The following is a 27,734-nucleotide window of genomic DNA, read 5'->3' on the forward strand; positions in this document are numbered from 1 at the left end:
GAAGTTTTTCTTTATGACTGGTAGCTTGTTCTCTTGAACAGTCTTACAAAACTAGAGAAATGTATTTTTTTTCTCATTCCCATTTAAAATCCATTGAAAGAATTTACAAGAGGATATAAACGCAAAACGTCAGACTCCCAGTAACACTGAACCAAGTTCCCTTTTCCACAGCTTTAAGGCTCTTCGACCTACTTAGTTAAATCAGTCAGTTTAACTGTTGTCTACGTACTGAAACAAAAAGATACGAAATTGCTTAGCTTGCGCTTCACTGCCCCCCCATCTGAAACTTCTGGACTGTGTGAAGCAGCCATATCATGGGCAAAGCTTGTACATTTTACCTGCATGAGATAGCCCAAACTAATAAGGGACCCTGCCCATGGGTGAATATCCAGTTTGGCAGTTACTGCAACGCCAGTGTCAGTGTGGAGCTGAGGTAAATCTCATCAAAACAGGCCTGCCCTCATGGGCCTTTAGATGTAATTCTCCTCCACAGCTACCTTTTTATTATGGATGTTTTCTGTAGGAACATTATATGTGATTGCCTTTTGGGGTCTCTGATTCGTAGTCCTTCCTTGAGGACTTCCTTAGATTCTGTAAATCAAAATTGCACTGGAAATGCAAAAAAATTGAATTTTTGAAAACTGGGTTTTTTAAAGTTATTTTCAGTGAATTACGTAGGTTTCTTCAGTTTAATCTGAATTGCTGCTTCACGTGTCACAAATGGCATGTCATGTGTCTGTCTTTTTTGTCTTAATTGCAGCTACGTTGTCAGATTTGGTCACGCGATCATTTTAAAGACTTTCTGGCACTTTGTCAGTTCAAGTTTTTACAAGTTTGCTTGTGGTGTAGGTGGGGGGGAGGAGCTAGTCCCATAACTGGCCACTCTTTCTTTCAAAGATGGTGTGTGGTCTGCAGAAACCTTAACCTTAGTCCTCCTTTCTTGAGGGTTGAACAGAAGAGTTTCTTCACCAACAAATATAAGTGTTTGTTGCTGGCATTTTCAAAGATACCTTTGTGACAGACCCCGTGTCCAGCAATACCCTGAAGTACATGTGTGGTCCTCAAAATTGCAACGCTGAACGATTTGGTAAGGAATCTGGGTTTTCAGGCACTGCCGGGTTGTTTTTTCCTCTAGAGATAGAAGGAACACGTCAAACAGATGTGCGTGCCGTTTCAGCACTGTTAGTAGTCATTCAGTCTCTAAAAACTAAAGGCTGTTGTTTTGGCTGTTTAGCTGAAAGCATCCCTTTCTAATTCCCGTCTTGCTCAATTTTCTTTTGCCAGTTAGATGAACAATAGAAATATGGGAACCTTGAGGGCTGAGGGCTTCTTGGCATTGATACCTCAGGTCTGTTAGCTTCGCTGTGGGATCAGATAACCTGTGAACCTGTGTTTGCCACTGCATGCATGTAAGCTGTCATTTTCTATTTGAAAACTTACATGTGATGTTCCTCAACTGTTTTGTAACAGAAGCAAGCAAATAAAAGAAATTTGTGCAAGTGCTAGCACCTGCAGTGATGTGGATGCAGTGAGTGCAGTGTGGATGGGGATCCATGGCTTCTGTGGGCAACCTGTGCCAGTGCCTCACCACCATCTATCGAAATACAGGTTCTGTCCATGGACTGCATCCTTGAGGTAACAAAAACATTCAGATTTGGAAACTTCCTACGTGAGTTGTTAGCTGCACAGAGGATGCTGGCTTCTGGGAATCATGTCTGTCATTGTTTTAGCAGCACGTCACTGTAGCTGGAGGAGAACTGACGGCTTCTGTCTTGCATCTTGCAGCTTTGTGTGTTAATTTACCTTCCAGAAGAGAAATCATGTCTTTGGTTATGTTTTCAATCTCTGGCCTGTGTGTGGAGTTAACACGATCTATAAGCTACCTCGTCAGGATGCAATTTCACTTGCTGCAGCATTTAATTCCCTTGCTTCATAAACTTACATGGGTTTCTTTCGACTTAAGCTGGTTGGTATCCTGTGAAGGTGTCCGTGGTATCTCCACTGGAAGAGACAGGAATTCTTACTGTGACAGTCTTCTAAAATCTTCTAAATACCACCCAACCTTTGAGGTGCAACCTAGTACAAAAACAAGCAGTTGTTTGAATTAATTGTCCCTTTTGAACCTGATACCTAATTTTTGTTCCTGTACTCTAAAGCAGTGGTCTCCAAAGTAAGTATGTGAGGCAATCCATTGGGGTTCAGGAAGAAAATATTTTTGTACCATTAATAATTAAAAAAAAAAATATTAAAAAGGTGTTTAATCTATTTTAGCTTCTTTTTTAATTTCTTTTTTTCTATAATATACATGTACTGCTGTACTAATGTATAGTTTATAAATATATGTCTATTGGGGGATGCTCAAAAAATTTCTTCCTCATAGGTGTGCCTGATCAAAGAATTTTGGAGACCACTCCTCTAAGGCATTTGGGGTGCTAGAAAGCACAGCTGGGTGCTAGGACCTTTCTGAGTTCATCTTGGACAAACAAGCTAAAGGTTTCAGGGCCTGGCATGCTGCTGTAGGATACTGTAGCCTGTAAGCCTAATGGTACTGCCTTTATGGAGGCTTTTCCCTGGCTATAACAGAGGCTTTGTCCCTGGGCTGGGACCTTCTTGAGACATTATTTACCAACTGAGGTCTCAGTTCTGCACGTGTGTAACTTCCTAGCTTATCTGTCAGCTAAAAGTTTTCGGATTCTGTAGAAGAGAAGGAATGTAGTTTGATTTCAGGTAAGGTTGTTCTGCTTGAATACTAACAGTTTCTTTAAGTTTTATTAATGCGGGATCTTCTCCAAGATGGAAATGTATATTAAGAGGTAGTATGTAAGACACTTGCTTCTGGTACATACAGATTATGCTAAATTTGTAAAATTTATGAAAAGCTTACCTTGAAGAAGACTGGCAAGCCTATTGTAGAACTTGAGGTAGTGACACCAAGACTTTATTGTAATACATCAGTGTTCACCCTGTCTTAAATGTGAGTGGATCTTCCAACTGTTGCTTGAGTAGGCGAACCTAGTCTCTCCTTATGGCGAAATGAAGGTAGAGGAGGGACATCAGTAATATCATTTTGTGTCTGTGCACTGGAGTACGAGTGAGCAGCTAGTTTTAAATATTAAAACATATTTCTTTTTGCAAGGCAATTGAACAGAAGTATGTTCTCTTACAGGATTTGGAAGGAAGGATGTCGTAGAGCACTTGCTACAGACGGGAGCCAGCGTTCATGCTCGTGATGATGGAGGGCTGATACCCCTTCACAACGCCTGCTCTTTTGGTCACGCTGAAGTGGTTAGCCTGTTGCTGTGTCAAGGGGCAGACCCAAATGCTAGAGACAATTGGAACTACACTCCTTTGCACGAAGCTGCCATCAAGGGGAAGATAGATGTGTGTATTGGTAAGTATCTGCCGCTTCTTATGTTGAAACTTCACCAGATGTGTTCTGTGCAGTTGTAATTGTTAATGTGTGGGACTCGAGATGGAATATACTGCTTGCTTTTAAAAGCTAGCTTAGTTTAAAGCACAAGGTGGGTATAGTGATAGTCATTTATGATTAACTTTTTCATGATGTCTAATTCAACGTTTGTTGAACTTGTTGAAAACTTTACGTGGAGACAGTTGATCAAGTCTCTTCATCTCCTAAGTTAGTCTTCAGAATGCGAATGTGGAAGTCTCTCTCCCTCTCTTTCCTTACACAACAAAACTAGCTTCACTGGGTAATGTCTTTGTTTTTCGAGCTGTTCTATGTGTCATCTTAGTGGCTAGAAAGATGGTTAATCTTTCATTCTGTACAGTATGGAGAAACAGTCCTCTGAAGCTTTCAAATACAAACTACAGGACACCATTGTTCACAGTGGTTATTTATCTTTGGTGTGTGCTGTACCCTGGAGCCAAAGCAATTTCAAATAAAATTGAATACTTCAATCATTTTAAATGTGTCTAGACCACATAAAGAGCTTTTCAGTCAGGATTTTGTTAACTTTTTGATTTTTTTTTTTCTCAGTGTAATTAATATTTTTTTCTAAATAGGAGCTTGTTATTTTTTTTACTCTCAGATCGGTTTCTTAAAATTATCAGTGCTGGTTCTTCTCATGCCTGCTAACATGAATACAATGGTCAGGTTGCCATGTTTGTTTTCTCAGTCATGAAAAGAAAACCTTGATTCTTAGTAATCACAGTTAAGATTATGAACATGAGATTTGTGCTACACATTATCCAGATAACAAAATACAATTTTTAGCAATTCAGATAATGTGTATTTGCCTAAAGACTGCTTACATAAAATTCCTACAGAGAAAGCTACAAAACTTACGTGGCACGTTCTTGCATTAGTTTTATTGTAATACTTAGTTCATTACTTAAAAGGGAAAAGAAAAGGAAAAAAACCAAACAGAGGAACACCAAACCAGGAACTTTCTTTTTTTTTTTTTTTTTTAAACTCTACAAGAGATGTGCTGGAATTCATTCATTTGATCTTGTGTGTGAGGTATACAGTAAGATATATTCTGTGTTGAGAAATTACATGCAGAAGTTAATGAGAATAGTTGATAAGGCATCAGTAGCTCTTCTGCTGTCCACTGCAGTTGTAGGCTTCCTTTGAAGCACCGAGCAGAACTGGGGGACTATTCGCAGCTCTCCTTACAGAGCTACATGCAGACAGATTGGAGTCGGTCGACTTCTTTTTTTACTTCCTCCTACTAAAAGCAAGCATGAAGCGGTGTTGTGCTCTGTTTAGTTACTGCTCTGTGTATGTTAGCACAGTCAGATGTTTGACCATCAGCATGAGAGTTGCTGCTGAAGGCAGTGTCACCAGTCACTAGATCTATTATTTACCGATGGTGCTTTGGAATTTAGTTGTCATGAAACTCGTAGGGCATGAGTATAGACAAAGAAGTCTACTATTTCTTGTTTGCAGGGGGTTTGTTTACAACTTATTTATAGCTGGCTAGATAGTTGGCATGATTCTGTTTCTCCTTAATGGCTTTATGTATAATTTTTATATTAAGATTTTCAGCCTTTGTCTTCAAAAGGCCCTGTAAAAGAACGTAGTATGTACAGGGATAACGGAACAAAGATTGCTTAGGGCATTCGTTCTGATTAGGAATACTCGAATAGCTTTCTGAAATATATTGTACAGTATTAGTATTTACATCTTAAGTGTAGACTGTTGCAGTAGATATGATGGATTTTAACAGGCCAATTTCTTCCCATTCTTAGCGTTCCTTTTTTCAACAAGTGAGGTATAATTTTTGAAACGATTAACTGAAGAATGGCTTCTGGAAATCCCAGCATAATGTGGAATTTACTGCTGAACTTAATCTACCTGAAAAGCAGCAGACTATGTAGGAATTATTCATCTACCCTCATTTTTGTGTCTCTCTGTTCTTAGCATCTTCCAAATGCTAAAAGTGTTACACTGTTAGTGGTCAGCTGTACAGCTGAGCTTACACTACTGCCTTCAAACACTGCCACTAGGAAGCTTATGTGAAAATAGGAACTGTCATAAATTGATGAAAACTCATCAGCGTATGTACAAACTTCTCCAAAATACGTCAAAGAGAGCAAATAAGTGCTATGTGGTTTCTTATGCTTCTGTGACTGATTGCATATTTGAATTATAGAATCATTAAGATTGGAAAAGACTCTTAAGGTCATCAAGTCTAACCATCAAACTAATGCTGTCAAGTCCACCACTGAACCATGTCCCTAAGTGCCACGTCCGCAATCTCAGGATAGTGCAGAGACTTGAAGGGAGAGAATGCAAATATGCTGACTTTTGGAGGAATATAGTTGCTTTTGTGTCCTGGGTCTGGAAGTATAGGATGGCTTGAAGGGTGGTAAGCAGCGCTCAGCTCATTTGCTGACAAGCACTGTATATATACAATATGTATCTAGTCAATGCAGTTTTAGTTACTGAGTACATTCTAAAACACTTTTTGCTAAATGTAATCAATTTTCAGAATAAATGTATTGAAACATTGGAAACAATTGTTAAGGTAGAAGCCATGAATACTTAAGAATGCTAGGGTTGCTCCATCTGTCAAGAATATGTATTCTCAGTGTCTGTGGACTCCTCCTAGAGCTAATGAAAAAGTGTTTTTGCTTTTCAGTGTCACATTTTCTCATGGAATAACGAATGAATGGCGAACTCTGCGAAGTACGCTTGGAGGAATACTGCAAAGTCAGGGTAGTGACTGTTCTGCAGATCAGGCTTGAGGAAGAAGGGGTCACGTATTTCTTTATCTAAAAGTCTACTGGGAGTCAAACCACAGATTTGTGTAGCTCACTTTCTTTGACAGTGATGTGCAGCAGATACTTAGGGAATCTGGCGTGAGTGTACACTTCTTTCTCATGGCAATTAGCAGTTTAGGAACTTAATGAAGAAGAGGCTGCATCCAGATGATGTTTGCAGACAAAATTCTGGAAAGGTGGATCTAATCTCTTCTTAAACACTGCTGTGCTTTTGGCTTGGAAGGTGTTCTGTCGCAATGGAGTTTTACAACTTAATTGTGTTGCAGAAAAAAATAAACACCTCCCTTTTCTTTGAAACATTGATTGATTGATGTTCACTGCAAGCCATTCAAGACTTGCAAGAAATAAGGAACAGTCATTTCTGTTTGCCCTCTGCATATCCTTCATGATTTTATAGGCCTTTATATATTTTTCCCTCATGTCTCTTTTTCCAAGCTGAAAAATTTGGTCTCACTGCATCTTATCCTGTTGAACATTCTTGAATTTTTATATTTTTTTTATATATGATTATTATTTTTTTGAAGGGCAAGAAGTTGGTATGGGTGGCACAGACTACAAAACTATGTGTAGTATACTTATAGGATAACTTAGTTCTTTAAGTTGGGTTTTCTGGTTGGTGCTACTTCCCATTCAGTGTTTTGCAATGCATTTCTTGAGTGGTAACAGCTCTTTTAAAACAGTGTGTGTTTGTGTAGTTAAAACAAAGTAGGCTAAAAATAACCTTAGGAAAACTGCCCGTGCAGTCTGACCAGGCTTGTCTTGCTGTCCACTGAGGTAGCTTCTGCAAGGCAGATCTCCAGTTAAATGCTGAGAACTACAGGACTGTTAGCCTAAAAGTGATCTGAAACATCATCCACCTACCTAGACTTAAAGTCATCCTTCACAAATATGCAACCCGCGAGCATCTTCTACGGTGATGCCATGATTTATGTCTCTGAACATACAGGGTACTTTGGTAATTTTAGGGGAATCAAAAATACTAGCTACAGAAAAGCTCCGTTTAACACTACAAAACTATAAAAGCTTCTTAAAATTACTTTAAGAATAGAGTAGTTCAGTTGGAGACTACCTGCAAAGATCATAGAGTCCAGCTGCCTCAGCACTTCGGGGCTAACCCAAAGTTAAAGCGTAGTATTGCGGTCATTATCCAAATGCCTCTTGAGCCTCTTCCTGTGTAAAGAAATTTTTCCTCCTGTCTGGTCTGAACCTCCCCATGTGCAGCTTTGTGCCATTCCCACACATCCCATCACTGATTATCAGGGCCAAGAGTTTTGACAGATGCGCTGTGAAGAAAATCTCCCAGCAGCATCAGGTACCCGTATCTGCATGACAAAGGTCTTGGAGTATGAGGAGCCTCAAAACGAGCAGATCATAGGCAGCAAGACTGTAGTGCCCTACTACATTTTTGTGAGAGGGCCAAGCCTTCAGCTCGATTAAAGTCTAGATTAAATCCTCTTCAGAAATTTAAAATTGGCAGTATGCTTGCTAGTAGAGAGGATGACGCTTTTTTGCACAAATGAAGTGAAAGTGAGCCTTGCTTCTGATGAGGAAGACTCATTCATCATGCCAGAAAATGACTTCTTGCTTTCCTGTCTGGCACCAGTGGTGCTGAAGGCTGGTAAAACCTGTCATGTTAGTATGCTTAAGGCTATCGTTTATATTATGCTGTTTGTATTACTAAAAATTATTTAAAATCAGCTTCATGTAAACAGGTTGAGAAGGGTTGCCTGCTGTCTCATACACTGTATATTTCGGAATGTGTCTGGCTTTCTGTTAAGTTTGAACTGTATTAACAGCTAATGTGTTGCAACCTATCTCTTGCAACCTAACCTTACCCGTTTTTTTTCTCTTTCCTAAAATTCATCTATCAAGCAAAATAGTCTCTTTGCCTCATTTGGCTCCTTGGTGCAGGACAAGCTACATGGAACAAGAAGAGTCTTCTATTTTGTGATGCTTCTTAACAAATGTTGATTGAATTGCAATCTGGTTACTTGCAGCAAAGGAGGCAGTACAATGATATGCAAAGCACTGCTGGAAAACTTTCTGTAACATATTTGTGGGAAGTAAGGTCTTCAAAAGTACTGATGCTAGCTATTAGCAGACAAGGAGAGTGGGAGGAAGGACGAGGAAGCTTCATGGTATCCGGAACAGAGTACTGAAGCAGATAGTGCTCTTCCAGGCACTGAAACTGTTTGCTTTTAGGTATCTGATATCAGTTTATCGTGACTTTCTAAATGTTGTGCAGAAATACTTAGTTTTATGGGATTATCCTGCTGATTACTGTAGCAATGTCTGCTTTTAGCTTCTCGGAGGAACCACGTGTTCTTAATGCAGTTCGTGTGTGGTTTAAAAACAATCTATAGATAAATGTGTAGCTCTTAGGGCATAAAAATGGGGCCAATTCTAGCAGAACTCATGGCTATTTTCCTATTTTTTCTAGTTGAAAGCATTGATCAAAGTATGACTATAGGACAGAAAAGGTTTTGCTTGTAAAATGTGCAGGCAGTTAAATATTTGTCATTTAATAAACAAAGACAGGTGCCTCTAACGATTTCCTTTTACCACAAGATAAAGCAAGTGCAGAAAATGAACTGGGTGATTGAAGCCTACTGAAAATACGGAGTGCTTGCCTCTTGGTCTGTGCTCTTTGCTTTTAGTCTTGCATGCAGCTAAGGCTCGTGATGAACATATGATTTACTGGAGTACAGGGATCTTAGTTTTCCATGCTTACACAAATGCACCGTGTTTCTTGGAGAAACCTATCCCTTTGGTTGGGGCGATACAAGGATGGTGCAGGACGCAGGTGCACCTGGAAGAGGATCCCACTCAGACTGGTCGATGTGCATGCTTCCATAGAGTGGGACCCACAACGGCAGCAATGCTCTAGGTGACAGATTGACAAGCAAAAGTTCCACAAAGAGCTAATGCTAAAAGGGATAACACTATTACTGTCCTGTGTCAATAGGGCAGGGTGGTAAGCAGCTCTGGGACTGGAAGACAAATGGACATAGTGCCCTGTCCTTTAAGAATGGGAAGCAATGCAAGTTTTTTCTACTTACTGTGTTATAACATAGCTGGAGGCACGAGTTTCTGAGACTGACGAGTGTAGTACTGCTAGCTAGTCACTTGCTCTGCATCAGTCTGAACTCGATGTATTCTTAGCTTCCTCAGGTTTACCTCAGAATTAGATTATGCTATTAGAAATAGTTTTTTCTGCCCTTGCTCCAACGTGGGGTCCCTCCCACGGGATGCCGTCCTTCCTGAACTGATCCTGCAGGGGCTGCCCACAGGCAGCAGCTCTTCAAGGTCTGCTCCAGTATGGGTCCACCTGCTACCAAACCGTTGGCGCATAAGCCCAATACAAGGTGCTATGATTTTACCTGGATTATGTTGCATCTGGCCAAAGTACCATCCAGTGCTGTACAAGATATTGTACTTTCTTCACTAGAAAACATACGTTGCTTAAAACCAACCATTTAAGACCATGTGTATTATAGGTATTTTAAAGCTGCAAATCTCTAGGAACTGACTTGTAGGATTACTTGGTGCTTTTGCCTGTTGTCAGAACTGTTATTCCAGTCCATGCCCTGAGCAGGGGGAGTAGGGAAGGCAGAACGATGGGAAGTGCTTGGAGCCAGCATTGACTAACGAGGTCTTTGGCCGTTAACGTTTGATACACCGGTAACGAGAACTGTTGCCAACAGCAAAATGATTGCTGTCAGCTCCTGTCTCTGGCTTATGTCCATAGCTGCATGATGAACTGTCTGGGCAAGAGAGCACTTCCTTAATCGTCCTTGTTGCCTGACCATCCAAAGGATGTTTGCGGCCATCCAAAGGAGGGTAGGCAGCACAGCGCTGGGGGTGGCAGTTCTGCCAGCATAGGCTACGTGGAACTGTAGCTCGTGATTGTACTGTTGTGCAGAGGACTGTCTTATTATTCTACATAATCCTTCAGTAATTGGGGTGGGGATGCACACAGGAGGTGATAAAGGCTCTCCTGCTCTCTGCCTCGGAGCGTTATCAGTTCTTATCCTACTAGAGATGTACCTTTATCCCCCTGGAGGTAAAGATATCCCCTTGACATGGGTGCCCTCCCTTTCCCCTCTCAAGCTGTTCTGCGCAGCCCCTTTGTCTCAGGGTTGTTGAGGTTAGCTGAACATCATTTCTCATCTTGGCATGGCAGAGCCCATTCCAGTCTGCCACCTGAGCACTGACACCCTTCAAAGCAGCTGTGCTAATACAGATCTTTGAAGTCTTCAGCAGTTAACTGTTTGCAAACTCCTCTGTTGCTGGAGATCCAGTCTTCTGCAGCTTTTTATTATTTCTCCTACCTGTACCCATATTGTCTATCGTATTTCTTTGTAAATTCCCTTGGAGAGTTAATTGCTCATTATACCTTTATTCTTCCTTTTTGCTTCTGCGTGCTCTGTTCTTATTAGATGAGGAAACTTTTTCTTGGTTGAAAAAAATTAATAGTTTGGATTCCAAAGTATTGTCTGCATGCCATTAGTATGTGGAGATAAATGAATCAATTTCTTGCATATAATTTGGAGACGTGTCCTGTATGGCACTAGTACTGAGATAGATCTGTGTGTTCCTGTGACCTAAGGTTAGTGAAAGGCTGACCAACTTTGAAGATAGCTTTTTTTTTTAGAGAGATGGGAGGTAGTGCATATGTTGTAAGACAAAAGGAGGACTCTTCCTTAAGCTGTTTTCTATGTACCTTGATACTTTGGGAGTAAGTAGATAAAACTACAGTAATTTGGTTTTGTTTAAGAAGGTTTTGTTTAGCAGTGCTATGAGGAGCTGAAGACTCTGGCAATGCAACTGAAAACACTAGGCAACTTTAAGTACAGACACTTCTGGAAGGTCTGCCTGGTTTGGGATTTTTTTTTCTACTTTCAACAGTCTACTTTCAACAGTTTGGATGTCTTTTTTTACTTATGTGCATCTGATTAGAAACCAAATACGAACTTTTCCATCACCGTTTCTGTAAGTATGCTAAAGAAGCTTGTGGATGATGGCACTAAACAAACTGTAAGTCTGACCTTTGATCACGCCTGTCTTTGGATTTTTATTCCCATTCTACTCCTGTTGTGTTTGTCTCTCTACTTTCAATCAGAAATGTTTTCTTTTGGTGCACTTTTAACTGAGGCAGTATGAAGTAGGAAGGGCTAAGCACTTAGGTAATTAATGTCTTGTGTTTAGACAATCTCCCGTTTCCCCTCTGCTCCCCCCTAAAACCCACTTCTTCCTTCTGGCTGTATAACTATAGTGGAAGCTTTTCCCATACCTTGCTGATGAAAATAGGAGGGTTGAAACTGCCTAAAAGTAGAAATTCATGTTGGTGGTGGTCTTATAATTTGAGAGCCAAACGAGATAGTGTTGGTTAGCTTCACAGTTCGAAATAACTCTGCCAGGAGGACTTGGGCCAAGAGTTTAATTTTAGGATTCATCCTGCTTTAGCAAGTTGGCAGTAATCTGAGGGGATTCGTGGCTGTAGTTCATGGTCCATGCAATAATGTAGTTTTTTTCCCTTGGTGTGAAGACTGTCTGTTATCACTAGTACTGATCTAGTATAATAGTGTAATTAAATAAAGTATTTCAAATGGGATGGGAAGATGAGAAAATGTATTGTAGCAGTCGTAATGAGGATAAAAATAGATTGTACAAGAGCTTTGTACAGAACTATATGTTTGTTCTATAGTTAAGCTTACAGGAATTGGTATCTGTGTACAACATGAAGATTCAGTTAAAAGAAGAGCTTCTTTACATTGTTTGTACGTGGTTTGTAGGAAATGCAAGGATAGCCAGGTACTGCTGCTAGATTATTATCTGCCTGCAATGCAGAGAAACAACAACTCCAATGTCTTCACTGTCCAAAGCAAATAGATCAGCATTTCAAAATACGTTCGTTAACAAGGTTCCAGGAATGAATTCGTGTGCTTGCAATCCTTATATTTGCCTGTTAACAGCAGGCTCTTGATTGAAGCTATTGCCACATCTCCTTTTAAGGCTACTCAGAAAACATCCTCTAAAATCGGCGTGCAGTGTTTGAAATCCAAAATAGATACAGTCAGCTAGAACGGCTTATTCTGTTGTGTTTCGTTATAAAGGGAATATTTTTCTCAAACAGGAGATCTGTCTTGATATTTTTATACATCCCTGGTGCACTGAAAAGGAAATTTCTAGACGCTGTCTAGATCTCGAATACCCTGTGGTTAGAAGAGACTTTGTGTGCTAAAGTGCTAAAGGTTTTGAACAAGCAGGAGAACGTTCAATTAGAAGCCACCTGTGGTTTACCAGGTATTAAAGTACAGCTGCATTACAGAACAGGCTAAACGTCAAAGGCTGTATTTCTTTTGTTAGTTCATGTTGATGACAACATTGCTTGCTTGGATTTTTTTTTGTGTGTGTGTAAGAGATTTTGGAGAAGTGTGGAAAGGATAAAATCAGCTAGTCGGTATAGGAAATGTACGAAACAAGATTGCCTTTGACCTGAATTCGCTTTCTGTATAAATAAGGGCTGAATCAGTATGCAGATTAATATAACTGATTTTTCATCTTGAGATGCCGCTCCGTACGTTTCACAGGGTAGATCTGTTGGTAGAACTGTACCCTTGGCTATTGGAGAGGTCGGAAGGGTTATGACCGCTGGGATCAGTGACCCCAGGAGAAAGAAGGAGAAGTCTCGTGGTTACTGCAAACGAGTTCTGACAGGTTCTTTTCTTGAACCCAGTGTGGCCACTTCAAGTGCTTGCTCCACAGGTAGTTGTTACTTCGGAGTTTCTGTAGGCATCCAGCTTAAGCACCTTTAGTCAATTTTTAATGTATTTGTCAAGGTTTTTAAAAACCTGATATGAAAATTATATGTTGTAAGCCATACCAACAATTCTGAGGGTGCTTCACCACCCTCAGAATAAAGAATTTCTCCCTCATATTTAATCTAAACCTACCTTCTTTCACTTTAAAGCCATTCCCCCTTGTCCTATCCCTACACCCCCTGACAGCCCTGACAGAGTCCCTCCCCAGCGTTCCTGTAGCCCCCTTTAGGTACTGGCAGGCTGCTGTAAGGTCTCCCCGGAGCCTTCTCTTCTCCAGGCTGAACAACCCCAACTCCCTCAGGCTGTTTTCACAGGAAAGATGCTCTGGCCTTCTGATCATCTTTATGGCCCTCCTTTGGACTTACTCTGAGAGGTCCATGTCCTTATGCTGGGGACCCCAGAGCCAAACATGGTACTCCAGATGTAGTCTCTATTGGGTGGAGATGATCTTCAGAGGTCCCTTCCAACCTCAGCCATTCTGTGATCCAGCCAAATCCTCACCCACCGTCAAATCCATCTCTCTCCAACTTAGAGACAAGGATACCATGGGGGACAGTGTCAGATGCTTAGCACAAGTCCAGGTAGATGATGTCGGTTCCTCTTCCCCAATCCACCGATGCTGTAACCCCATCATAGAAGGCCACCAGATTTGTCAGGCACGATTCACCCTTAGCAAAGCCATGTTGGCTGTCACCAGTCACCTCCTTATTTTCCATGTGCCTTAGCCTAGTTGCCAGGAGGATCTGCTCCATGATCTTGCCAGGCACAGAGGTGAGACCGACTGGCCTGTAGTTCCCCAGGTCTTGCTTTTTTCCCTTTTTAAAAATGGGGGTTATGTTTCCCTGTTTGCAGCCACTGTGAATTTCACTAGGCTGCCATGACTTCTCAAATGTGATGGATAGTGGCTTAGCAACACCTTGTTCGGTTCTTCTCTCGCATAACTTTTTGTCCCAGGCTCCTTTCCAAAAGAATCGTCCGCTGTCTTCTCATCCAGGCTGTGTTGTTTTCATTTTTTTTGTATTATTCACTCTATTAGTAGACAGCTAGTTGCTGGTTTGCTCCCTTATGGTTTCACACTTACCCTGATGCCTTTTGGGACGAATACTTTTCCTCACCTCATGATCCAAGAGAATAGAGGCAAAACATGCTGAGTATCCCTCCATACTTACTTTCTCTGTTTCACGCTGTTTAGAAAAAATCTGGAAAAGGGCCTGGTTACCACCTCCTGCTGGAGCGTGCCTGACTGGCTTGTGACACTGGCTCAGAGTCATACTTGCCTGTGAGTAAGATCTCTGAGGAGGTGGTTGCATGTATGACACAGATGGCATCTTCGAGAAGTATGGGTGCCAGGTTTTAACAATCCTCTTTAAACATGTGCTAGAACCTTTTATTTATTTATTTATTTATTCATTTTTTTATTTTTATTTTTTGGTGCTTTCCTCTTGACATGGCAAACTTAAGAGGAAGAAAAAGGAAGTAATACAAACAAACCACCATCAACAAACCACCGCTTATTTCCCTCCTTAGAAAAGCCCAATCTGCCTATTTGAATCTTCTTCCATGTTTTTGAAGGGATTGCAGCTTCTTGAGAAAGCATGAAAAAGTCAATTTAGTTCATTAAAGCACCAAACTTTTGCAAAAAATCAGCCTAAGGCAAGCATCTAGCATAAGACACATTAAACTGAAATACCTGAAATTTGGCAATGTTATAAGCATTTAAAGCCAGAATTGTATAAGAAGAGAGGTTTGGCTGAAAACAACACTACTATCAGTTAAGACTTGAATTTAAGAATAAACTTACGAAAAGCCTTTTGCTGACTAAAGTGATGTATGTAACATAATTTTATTATTTACTTTTGTTCTGGATTTCTGTTGTTGTTGGAGAATCCCGTCAAGGAAGTGTTTTTGCACCCTGAGTTACAAGAAGTATTTACAAGTATTTCTTTGCCTTAATTTTTCAGTCCAGCTTTATCCAACAAACACGGTTGCACGAGCAACCGTAAATGTCTGCTCATTTTTATTATTGGTGTCCTGGGCATTGAGTCTCTGCTTTTCTGCACACCGTATTGTTTACTTTGCACAAGCGTGAATAGCAAGTGTGTAACTGTCAGTCGGAACTGGTAATATGCTGTGTTTATTTTGCATGACATTTGGGGAAATAGAAAGTTGGTGCCTTGTTTGCCAGACTTCTCTTGTTGTTGTGGACTTTGTTACCAAATTCTGTAAAAAGAAGAAAAAAACCACCTTTATCTTGAGCGGCTAAATTGCGTTGTTGTTGTTTCTGATCAGAAGAGTTTATAGTTGAAACTGTTGTTTCCATTTTTTTGGATGAGCTTCCGTAGATGGTAATTCACTGTATTAATGCCTTCCTAGACGTATGGTTGCATATTTTTCTCCAAAATTTTTTAGGGGTTAATCAGTTTTGTGTGCGTGTGGGGAGAAACAGTGAGAATAATAGTCTCTGAACATATAGGCTGTAAGATACACATCTTAACCTTATTTGCTGTGTTTTTTGAAGGCAAGCTGTTATACCGTGGTTAAAATTCTTTTTATTAGTGGTGAGCCACTAAAAAACTGGAGCATTGCTGCTTTACAGTATGGCATGGATGGCTTTGGATATTCACCAGGAAGAGGAACAGGAGTGGTAACAAGCAGCAGTAGTGATAGTAAAAGACAGGAGCAGGTTCCATAGTTCGCAGATTTCCCAGTGTGAGTCAGTGAAGGCACAGCTTCCCAGCTAGCAGTCAGGAGGGGGACCCAAAACTGAGTATTGCAAGAGATTCAGGGTTCATGTTTATCAAGAGAAGTCATATGATCCTACTACATCTTAACTGCCAACTTAGCTTTACTCTGGAGAAGATCCTTTGCTGCAGTGCTTAGGAGAAAAAAAAAGGGGGAAAAATAAAGAAAACTGTGCAATGTGTGTTTATGCCTACATCATGCCGAGGAGACACTTAACAGTAAATAATCTGTGTATCCCTGAGGTAAGATACTGTTTCTGCTTTCCCTGCACAGTACTGCTGCAGCACGGAGCTGATCCAAACATTCGGAACACCGATGGGAAATCTGCGCTGGATCTGGCAGACCCTTCAGCAAAAGCTGTACTCACAGGTAAGATGCATATGTCTTGCAGTGGTGTTCCCTGTACTTCATTTTGTGCGTGTAAGTTCAGCATCTTAAAAGCCTTCTGCCTTTTTGGATTTTCTTCTGTGTAAGAGAATTTTAAAACTGTGCCTTTTACCAGATTTCATTTTGATGTAACTGTCATTAATCTGCTGTGCTGCTGTAGGTTTGCTTATTCTACTTATGGCAAAGATGTAATTGTCATAACATCATTCATTTTGCAATGCATTTCTGTGTTGTTGTTTTTTTTAATTGCTAACCAATATGTGAATTGAATAAGAGTCCCCAGCCCTTACAAAAAAAAAAAAAGGAAAAAAAATCAGGTCAGCTGTTTTAAGACCTTCAGTGTTGAACAAGCAAGGACGTTTGTATAACTATACAAGTACCTGTGATCTGAAAGACAACCTGCTCTACCGACTGCAGAGACTAACAGTTACCTTGTATTTTGCATGCAGATCTGCGTGCTACCCTTTCCTTCTTCCTCTTCATGAGTCGTTTTATGTAGAAGTCTTTGTCACCCACTGATTATTTTTTTTTTCTTTTTAGGGACTACTAATTGCCAAATATTGCTTTTCATGAAAATATTCTACAGATACAACTTTGTTTTTACGCTGCTTTGTTTTTTTGTTGGTTTTGTTTGCTTGCTTGTTTTTACAAATTAACTGTTGTAGCATACCAGTAAGCATTAAGATTTTAATTTAGTAGCCTGTCAAATCAATATTGAGAAATATGTGCTCCTCTGTGCAGGTTTTGATATGTAGGAAATACTGTTTAGAACAAAGTAATCTTGGATTTTAAATCCAATACAGTTAGATTTATAGAAAGGAATTCAGCAGCTGAGCTTCATTTAAAGAAATAGCTGTTTCCCTATTCTTGTCTTTATTTCCCCTATTTTCTCTTTTTATTGACAGCCTAACTTATAGGTTACGTGCTTTACAACACCCATATTCCTTCTTCAGATGATGATCAATGCACACCAGCTCCTTTTACTTTGTCAAGAACACTTCCTCCTCTTCTCTTTCCAGTGCATTGACTGCTATACATAATTATCTACATCTCCGCAGTGATTTGAGAGTACATTTAGAACAATGCTTTTTAAATACATACGATTTAGTTTAATTACTCAGTGTCAAATTTAAACACATCTCTCCAGTGTTAACACTAATGTTAGGTGTGCTGAGCAGGTTAATACAATTTTTGGCTGATAATCTTTGCAGTTATACAGATGTTGAGGATGGAAAGGGCATAAGGGAGCTGAAGTAACCAAAGGTAAAAGGTGCTGAGGGGCAGTTAGTTGTGGCAACTTGGTATATGTACATTATGGAGGGTCCTGGCTCGGCTGTTCTCTTCAGACTGCGCTCAAAGATTAAATTCAGGGCATAGCAAAAGACTTATGGTCTGTGATGATGCTGTGTTGACGACTTTGCATGCCTTCCCCATTGACTTCTCTGGGCTCTCGATCAGTACCTTGTGCTTTAGGCAAAGGAGAGGGCAATGTGTCATCGCAAACCAGTGAGATGGCTTAGAAGCAGCCCTCTGGGAACGTCTGTTCGGATGCAGCAAGCACTTTGCCCCGGCCTCATCCCTAATGCCCCGTGCAAGAGCATTCACTGTCTAAGCTCCTGAAACGAATGGATGTTAACATGTAAAATATAAAATGCATGTACACAGGGACGCTTACGCTATTTAGGTGTTTTATTGTTAACAAGAAGAGGTAATTTTGCGGTGTGTTTTATTCTCCCTAGCAAGAAAAATCAATTTTCAGTTTTATCAACTTTGTCCTCAAGGTGGCTCTGGGCTACGCTGGGCTCTGTGTGCTGTGCACCCGGGCTCCAAGCTGTGTAAACAGGGTTTGAATCAGGCTTAAGCTGCTGCATGCTTCACAGTATACTGAAAAAGCTTAAATGGCACGCTGGATGCCATTTAAATCAAAGCTTTTTTCCAGTTTAATTTTTCTGGATGCTGCCTTGCTTTCTAGTATCTCTGTTAGGCCGCTACTTTCTCATTCATTTTCCATACACTATCATCCTCAGGTCTGCCCTCATCTCTTTGAAAGAAGGAGGCTTAGGGGATTTCTTAGGCTATATCTGGATTGTGATAATCTTTAGCTACAGCAATGCTTTTTAATTAGGCGCATCAAGACTTTAATGGTATTACTGGATTGAGAACGAGTAGGAGATATTAACTTAATTTTCGGTATTTAGTGTTGAAAGCTGGCATTTTTAGAGCTTTTAAAAGTGAAGTACTTCTGAAAGTACAATCTGTAATTGTTACTGTGTCTTTAAGCAGATATATGTCACTGCTGTTTTTATGACGTTATTTTTGGTGCGTTTTTCTATCAGGGTCCATGACAATAATAAACTTTTTTCCACACTGCTGCTGTAGTGATTGTTGGACGGCAGAGTTCCTTTTATCACTATTTTTTTGGATCAAGTTCACGCATAGATGTTAATCATTTTGCAAATGGTCTATGTTAATATTCTCTCTTTGACTTACAGTTTAGAAAAAAGTAAACAGAAAACTTGCTGATAACTGATGCAGTCTTTTCAATTTGACAAAGAAATCTGCGTGGGTTTTAGAAAGGATGCTCCCTCTGCATAAAGAACATTTCTAGGTGTTCTGGCAGCAAATGCTGAATCCACAATGATTTGTTCTTTTCTGTCTCCTGGTCTAGAATAATGTATAGTATCTTTTTCTCCTGAATTACAGACAGGATATGTAATGCAGTGGTTTCTGGGATGACTTCCAGCAATTTTCTTATAATGTTCTCTTCTAAAATGCGTGTTTTATAAATGTTATGCAATGCAAATGAAAGGCTAATGTTTTGATGGAAGTGAACTTAGAAAATTTCTTTCTAACCCGCAATGAATTTTATGGAAATCAGATGACAAGTTCCAGCTGCTAATAAAAGAAAGTTAAAAAAAAATAATAAAATAAATTTATAGAAATGGAGAACCTGCATTTTACTGCTGAAATGGGAAAGCAGTCTTTTTCCCCTTCTGCAGGATAAACACCATTTGTGTGAGCCAAGCACTTCGTGACTGAGAGGGCAATGATTTTTTTTTCCTCCTCTCGTAGTATCCTTTACTGTTCTTAAATCAGGTTGTCAGAAAAGGATTATAATAATCTTTTTCTCTAAGCCAAAGTCTCCAAAAATATATCCCATCTGATAAACAGATGTGTTACATCAGATTAATATCCTAATTATTTTTTGTTAATTTAAACGTGTTTGGGATGTGTGGTTTCTGAGATGGGGACTCATCTTCGGTGGGACTCCCATCCAGAACAGAGCATTTGGGAGCTATTGCAGTGCAAGTCATATTAGTCTTCATTATTCTCTTGATCTGCTTATTGCCCCTTTAAACATTCATATCCCTTTGTCTTTCCTGTACAGTATATGAAGAACCAACAATATTATTAATGTGAATGATTTATTTTTAATTCTCACACAATGATGCTTTTTGTCACTTCTGCATATTTTCTGCTATTTGGAAATGCTTTCTCTCTGTGGATGGTTTTTCTTGGTACTTGAGCAGTTTCCAAAGCTGTTAGCAGGAGCTAAGGTTGGGTAATGTATTCTAGACTGTTCCACATCGCTATTTTGCGAGGTTGGTTTTTACTGGCTTCAAGCATTAAATCCTTGAGAGAGGTCAAAATGAAGGAAGTTTGGAAACTGCTGTCACTCCAGATTAAAGAAAGAATTTCTGGGGGGAGGAAATAATGTCTTTTTTGTTAAAAATAAAAATAAAAATAAAAAAATAAAATAAAATCTGAAGTTAAGACTCCGATCATCCTACTCACTATGGAAATGTCTTTTATAAACAAATTACTTAGGTCCTGTTGAGCTTTCTTCACTTACGTTTTTTGGATGTAAAGGACCGCTTGATGAGTTAAAGTACAGCTGGGCTAAGGTTATCAGAAGTGCTAATGAGGATTCGTGTTTTTGTCTATTTGTCAACTTTCAAATTTAAATGGGGAGCATAGTCCATTTATTAAAGTATGTTCGCACAGATTTTTGAAGTGAACTGCCACTTACGTATGATTTGCCTGCCAGGACGGGAAAAATCTGGTATTTCGCTACAAAGGTTTACTGATAATTTTTAGAATGGAAAATGGGCGCTAGGCACACCTAATCCATTTTAGAATTACCAGGATGAGAAGAGAGGATTTTAGCTTGGGTTAGTTTTATTTTTACTGTTTGACTGTCTTAAATCCCAAATTCCTTCCTTCTGGGTTGGTAATATTTCCTTTCAGGTGTTCTTATGATTCTGAAAGCGTTCTGGATTGGATAGCAACTAGCACTTCCTTTTGGGTTCATGAAAGTATTTTTTCACCTGCAAACCTCCTCCACCTTTGCTTTTATTGATCTAATTCTTTTGTAGTGTACTCTGAGATCAAATCATTTAGACAACATGTAGCTTCTGTCTTTAAAAATATCATAAGCAGCACTTACAGAAAGAGAAATGCTTGTTAAAGTAAGGAGGGCAGAAACTGCTAGAATAGTTTGGGCTCTCCGTTTGCCTGGATCATCATCCTTTCCGATAGTGACCAGGGTCTGCAGCCTTAGAGAAAAGTGCAAGAAACCCATCAGCTGAGGAATGAATATCCTTGCCCTGCAGAAAACTTTCACTTTATTTTTAGATAAGCTGTTGGCATACATCTTAAAAGCAAGAGGTATTAAACAAGTACTGGAAAAGGCCTTTGCTTTGAGTGTATCTTTTTGATTATATGTGTAGCCTTCAGGCAGGTCTGCTGTCTTCACTTTTACCAGGACAACCTTGGAATGAAAGATGCCATCTGCTCAAGTTCACTAGTACAGGTGTCATATCATGCTTTTATGTTTGGAGTCCTTGGTGATACTTTACATCTGCGTTCTGGAGATTTATGAGAACTATTAGCCTCCCTTCAGGAATGCAGGGGACATTGTTTATCCAGTCTTTGGAATGACTGAAGTAAAATGTACTTGTAACGTAGACCTAACCTGAAGTCTACTATATGAGCAGCCCTCATTTAAAAGTTCTAACTGTATGGGTATATAAAACTTTGAATCAATGTGTAGTCTTCCGTTCTTAGAGATTTTTTTTTTTAAATTATATTTTTTATAAATATAACAAGATAGTCAAAATTAAAATAATCTCATTCATATGGCTTAGTTCCCATTTTCCCCTTTGAAAGAAATACACAGGTTTTTGAGGAGGTCAGGAGGAAAATAGCTGCCTTTCTCAGTTCTGACATGGCCACATTTCAATTTCATTTTACATTTCTTTGTTTTCACCTTAAGAAGAGAGGAGTGAACGTTTATCTTTCTGTTCTAGATGCTGTGCAGTACTTTGTGCACTTGTGTTTTTTCCTCCTCAAGAAGAGCTGTCCTTGTTCTTTACTGTCTACATGTAAAGTCTTATTTTAGTGGAGATAAGGTTTCACCTGTGTCAGTAACAATATCAGTGATTCTCTTAACACTTTCCAGCACTACGTTATTCTTTCAAGCTAATATATCTAGATTTGAGCATTGTGTTCTGGTATAACATCCAGTTGACTTCCATAGCGATGATTTAATTCATGGAATCATAGAATATCCCGAGTTGGAAGGGACCCACAAGGATCAGCGAGCCCGATTCATGGATCCCCGAAGGACCACCCAAAAAAATCAAACCACATGTCTGAGAGCATCCCTTCCCTCGACCGACTAGCAATGCTGTGCTTGATGCACCCAAGGGTATGGTTGGCCCTCCTGACCATCAAGGCACACTGCTGGCTCATGTTCAGCTTGCTGTTTCTTCTTCGTTTCTTCTAATTTCTTGTTTTATCTGGTAATTGAATAATTTAAATGTTTCCTTCAATGTGGTAGGTTAACACCAATTCCAATGTGCTTTATCATAAAGCAAACAAGTTACTCCTGATTTTAATCATGCTTTGAAGTGTCTGGTTCTTGAAAGTTACTTGCTACCCATTTCATAACTAATTTATTGAATTTCTTATTGAAGGACTTTGTGCAAGGATTTATGTGAGCCACTGTGTATATTCTGCTGCCTAAATTTTCTGTTTCCGTGCCCTAATGTGCTTGGCTTTCTTTCTAGTGTATCTCTGCATGATAACTTTTACAGTACTTAGTTTTAGAATAATGACGGGTTCTCCCTTCTGTCTCTTTGTTCCCCATGTTAGAGGTGAGCACTATCATCTTCATCTTCTGTTTAAATCTAGTTGTTTGTCTTGAAATGACTTCTTTGGAGTGTGGCTGGCTGACCGGATCAGACAACTTTTATTGTCTGTATCCTGAATTTAGATGATCAGTCGAAAGTCTGTAGAGTCTGTTGTGTAGGTGGTCAAATAAGATGCATTGCGGGATTCAGGATTTTATACTTCTATGAAAAGCATGGTTTTGATTTACACCGTTCCCTTTTCCAGACTTTACTCTTTCGGCTTTCTTTTTTTCCCTTAATTTGGGATTATTTTAACAAGTGCTCTTTAAGTGGAGTTAAACTCTTCCCTTGTCAAATAAACAAATTATCCTTTCAAAGCTTTTATGAAGCACCTGAGTACAGCCTTTCAGTTAGTTACCTGATTCTTAGCTCTGCAGTTTGCATAGAGCTTTGGATGCTTTGAAAGCTTTCAGAAACCTGATGTACGCAAATGTATGTCGTCCACAGCACATAGTAAATCTTAACAATATCAAACTCAAAAGAAGCTTTCCTTCCTGAAGTTTGTTGTTACTCAAATGGATAGAATAACAAATAAAATCTCTAAAACTTGTAAATAAAGAGCCCAAAATGTATTTTTCCATACCCTAGGGAAGATAATTGCAGAAATGTATAAGAAGCGTTTCTGTTTCTGTAGTGTATCAGAGCATTGTCTTGTTTTTCTTGTTTTGTTTTGTTTTTGCCTTGAGCAATGACCAATCTTATACGTTAGAGAAGAAGAAAGAAATTTCAGTAAATATTGATTGGATAATTTTGTTTGTTCAGTTTAGGTTCCTTTTTCTTCCTTCTGAGTCAGATGTTTGTTGTTTTTTAGCACAGTCAATGTTGTACATTTTCTGCTTATTAGTAGTGCCTTCTAGCAATCCTGAAACCAAATAGTACTTTGTTGTTTACTACACTTTTCCATTGTCCATGGATAACTCTTCTGGATTGTTGTATCAAAGAGGCCTTTTTACACTGTATAACGTACTGTATGGGATAATATACCAGAGTGCAGTGTTAAAAAATGAATTGGTGAAGAAGGTTGTATGATAGGACTTCTAAGTTGTCTAGTTCTGTTCATAAGCAGGATAGCCATACTGTAGTTCCAACTATTTTGATAGATTTTTTGTGGTGCCTTTGATTGCTTTAAGCAATCGTGGAACTATCAGAGTGGGTTTTTTGAGCTAACTGTATTATTCCTATAAACAAATGCTCCCACTGCTTTTGTTTTTCATGCTGTAACTTCAACAGCAGTCTTGTATTTGTACTTTTTTTTCTCTGAAAGTAGAGCCACGTTAAAACTTTGAAGGTGCTGAGCATTCACAACTGCAGTCTTGGAGTCTGAATGTGTAAAACATTTAGACCATTTTTTTCTAGGCTGGACGGGTGAATCTGAAAGAATGTTAATGTTGTGTAAGGAAGATATCCTGACTAGGAAGTGGGAGAGGCAGACAATCTAATTTTACCTTTTATACACTTATTAGGACGCAGACTTTGCTTACAAGACTGCTTACTGTTCCCCGATGCCTCATTCTACAGGAAGGATAAGGATGGCTGTGCTCTGGGGAGGAATCAGGATTGCACAGAGAAGCAAAATGTTGTCCATATGGCTTCTGTTTCATTTGCTGCGGAAGTTGAAAGCAAGAGTGAATGGTGCAAGACAGAGGAAAAAATCTTGAATGTATGGTTAAAGCAGCTAAATATTTTCTTTGGAATTAAGGTTTTCTTTTTGATTGTGCTGTGAAGTTTCCTGTGTAATTTTGTGTCAGCATCGCTGACCAGTATTTCTTTGTGATCTGAAGTTTCATTCTGATGCGCTGAAGAACAAACTGTTTGCTGTTCTCGTTCATCTCTTCTCAACAGATTTAAAGATTCATTTCGTCCTACTTTAAAGCATCTAAGTTTGAAGTGGATCATGTGTTGTTTAGCTGCCTTCCAGCCAAGGAGGTGCTGTTAGAAAAGGTAGAACATAGCAGTAGTGGTAGGCTTCTGCACGTTCTTTCTAAGCTTAGTGATATCTGCTTATGTGGCTGGTTCTCATAGTAGTCTTTATCTAGCTCTTTAGTCTTTATCCTATCCTAACCAACCCCTGGTACCAGTTCCAGGACCCATAGCTGTTCTCCTTAAGCTTCTTGTCTTGGTCCCCACTTCCTGCAAACACGTGCATCTCGTACTTGGGGTGTCCCTCCTTTACTGTGCCTTTTACTAGGCCTGTTGTTTCTTTCCTGAATCTTCTTCTAATCCTGGTTGCCTTATACATTTTTCATGCAGAGTCTGTGTGATCTCTTCAGCTTCTCTGTCCAGCTAGCCTCCTGACTCTTTATCCCTTTCTCCTCTCTTTTCTCCTCACCTACGTAGTCCCAGTTTTGGGTATGAGTTCATTCTTTTCTTGAGCTAGCAAAATAACTCCTTTACAAGCATTAAATAAGTGGCGAGATACTAAAATGATTGAATACTGTACAGATATTGTTATGTTTCAGACCGCTTAGTTGTAGCTCTCCAACCTCCCTCTTCTATGCCAGTCACTTTTTAGCTTTCCATATTCCGCTTTAACACGAGTTGTTTGAATTTGGAGGAGAATGCAAACTTAAATCCATTAAAATAGTTCCTTTCTCTTTTAAAGCAATTAACCCATCTAGGCTGGCTGTGTCTTGAAAGGTCCTGTTAGAATAATCTCTGTAAGAAGCATTGTTCTGATGTCCTACTGCCAAGCCTGTAGTCAGCTGAGGTCTTCTGGTAAGAAGCTTTGTCAAACTCAAAAGTATACATTTAAGGAAGATTTGCTATGAATAGATACCTAATTTAATAATACCACTAAAAATAAATCCATAAATCGTTCTGGTTGGTAGGGATACGGTCAACCTAGATGAATGTGTTTCTTCCAGTTCTTCGAAAGTGAAAGAGATGAAAGTAAGTCTTTACAAAAGCTCTTGGTCCGGTCACATTGCTGCTCAGCGCTGTGGCTGTACTGGGCTCTTTTTGTACTGTTTTGGTTCTGACGAGTGTGCTTGTTCTTGCCAGCTGTGAAGTGCTCCGGCTGCCTGGCTCACAGAGCATGGGGCTGTGCTCCAGTTCCTGTCCATGGTGGGGCACCTGGCTTGCTTAGAATATTTTTTTCTTTTAATTTTACTGTACGTGTGGTAGACATGATTTAAATTCAAGGAGAAGATTTTCAAAAAGTAGTTAATGCTCCTGACATTTAAAGGGAATTGGGCTCCTGAGTTATGTTTTTTTTAATGTAAAAGATCAAGTTTTTTTATTGCAAAGGAGAGAGAAAATTGCTTTTTGATTCCATTGTTTTCTTATGAGGTTTTAAATGTCTAAAATAACTTCTGTTCAAATTTATTTTAAAATGTCTTCACCTATTGCTTTTGTGACTCTTCTGTTTGCAAACTGTTGTGCTAACTCAAGTCGCCGTGGCTTCGTTAACCTAGGATTTAAGATTGCAGTTGCTCTCACATAGTAGGAAATCCATTTTTAACAATATGATTGAAAATTCTGCCTTAGATCAGACAATTTATACTTACGGCTGTGACAGTCTTCTTTAGGTTTATCTGCAGTTCTTTGAAACTTCAGTGCTCCTGCCCTTTTGCTGATGCTGTCGTTCTCCTTGCAGGGTTTGAAGCCCAGTATATACATCTGTCTCAGGTATCCCATTTCACCGTAGGGTGCTGGATCATAAACTGAACAAGGATGTGCACTGGACTATGCTGAAGCGTTTGCTGCTTCCAACAGTTCTTATGTGCTTTCCTGTTTATACAATAAATAAAGCAGGTGTCCAGCAGTAAGATTTAGTTTGTTGCACGTTTCCTCATTTGTATGCTGAACACTGGCCATCCTTTGCAGAGTGAGTGAGTCAGGGATCTTGTAGGCAGGAAAGCGTGGTATGATCCTAGCAGAATGCATGTATGTGCAAGTTCAATTTAATGTGCACAAGAAGTCCTCCAGACATTGGAGGGGAACACGTTTTGATGTAAATAGACCCCAGCAAGTATTATCACACTTTTCAAACTTTGCTCAAAATTCTTCTTTAATCTTGACCATAATTTGTCTGGCTGTCTTCTCCCTTTCCCCTGACCTGCCAAATCCAATCTGCAGTTTACAGCCGCGTACAGTTTAAACAAATGAGATTGGATTTTTCAAGTTGACCATGGTAGGCATTTCTTCTAACTTTGGATGACCCAAATGTTCTATCCTTTTTTAAGGTTCCTATTCTGAGATATCCAGATGTTAAAGTTTCTTTTCAAAGGGCTTTAAGGAAGTTCTGCATTTTGGTAAAATACAAAACGTGCATGAGTTGTGTGGACAGCACAAGCATTCTTTGTCCTGTAGATGTGCTGCAATTCTTCTTGTGTAATTTTAAAATTTAGATTGAGATATGCAATTAGAATTTTAGCCTGAAGGTTTCAAACTTGGCAGAATTACAATGGAAACCAGTTCTTAAATCACAAATGTTAAGTAACTTTAAGTTTTCTGGCAGCTACCAGAATTGCTACAAGCTCTATCTACAATTAGTATATTGAAAAGAATCATATTTCTTGGATGCAGCTTGTTTTGCTTTCATGTGCTTCCTAGGTGAGACCACATACCTTGATATGTCTTTTTGGAATGAATGAATGAAGAGTGTAGGGGATTTTCATAACTAAAAATATCCGATGGAAATCATGTTGGTCTGATTTATTTGACGAGGTGATCTATGATACAACAGGCTCAGATGCAGTTTACATTTCATGTGGCAAGGGGTTTGTTCTTGGTGTTCTACAGAACTTTCCAAAGATGACTGAGACACTGATGCTCAGTATCAGGTAACTTAAGGTATCACTTTGTCTGGCCTGTGTTAATAGACCAAAGGCAAGAGATCTGAGTGGGTCCGTCTGTGCTGCTGAGCAGAGTGCATCTTTCATGCCTTAACTCCAGCCCGGTGTGGTGTGGGGAGCATTTGAATTCTGAAGGACACACACACACATTTTTATATTACATTTAAAAAAAATAATTCTTTTATGTGCTAAGTAACAACAGCATATTTTTTACGTAGCCAAGGTTTGTCAGAAGCATTTTTTTGTTAGTGTAAGAGGCAGCTTCCAGAAGGGATGCTTCTCAGCGAATGAACTCTTACTGTTTTAACTTACTGAAATAAACTAATCAAGTAGCCATTTCAGTGGTGACTAATTAGGTGTATTAAAACACTGTAGTAAGAACGTCTTAAAAGTCAACTTTGCAATACTATTCACATTGGATGCGATATAATTAAATTGCTCAGCAATATAAGGTGTAATTGAAAGCCTCTTGTCATGTCACACAGTTGGAAGTAGTGGATTTATTGAATATTTTGTAATGGAACAATAATTTGCTTTAAAAAATG

At 39.4% G+C, this 27,734-nt stretch overlaps 1 protein-coding gene across 4 annotated transcripts in view; it reads left to right on the plus strand.

Moving 5' to 3' along the window:
- Positions 1–27,734, plus strand: part of TNKS (tankyrase) — a 122,124-nt gene that overhangs the window by 5,234 nt on the left and 89,156 nt on the right. For all 4 annotated transcript variants that reach the window (XM_050710325.1, XM_050710326.1, XM_050710327.1 and 1 more), the window contains exons 2-3: positions 3,167–3,391; positions 16,086–16,181. In XM_050710325.1, the coding sequence (XP_050566282.1) occupies positions 3,167–3,391; positions 16,086–16,181 (321 nt within the window). The remainder of the gene's footprint in view (positions 1–3,166; positions 3,392–16,085; positions 16,182–27,734) is intronic.

Source organism: Cygnus atratus, chromosome 4 (genome assembly GCF_013377495.2).
Source record: "Cygnus atratus isolate AKBS03 ecotype Queensland, Australia chromosome 4, CAtr_DNAZoo_HiC_assembly, whole genome shotgun sequence".
NCBI lineage: Eukaryota > Metazoa > Chordata > Aves > Anseriformes > Anatidae > Cygnus > Cygnus atratus.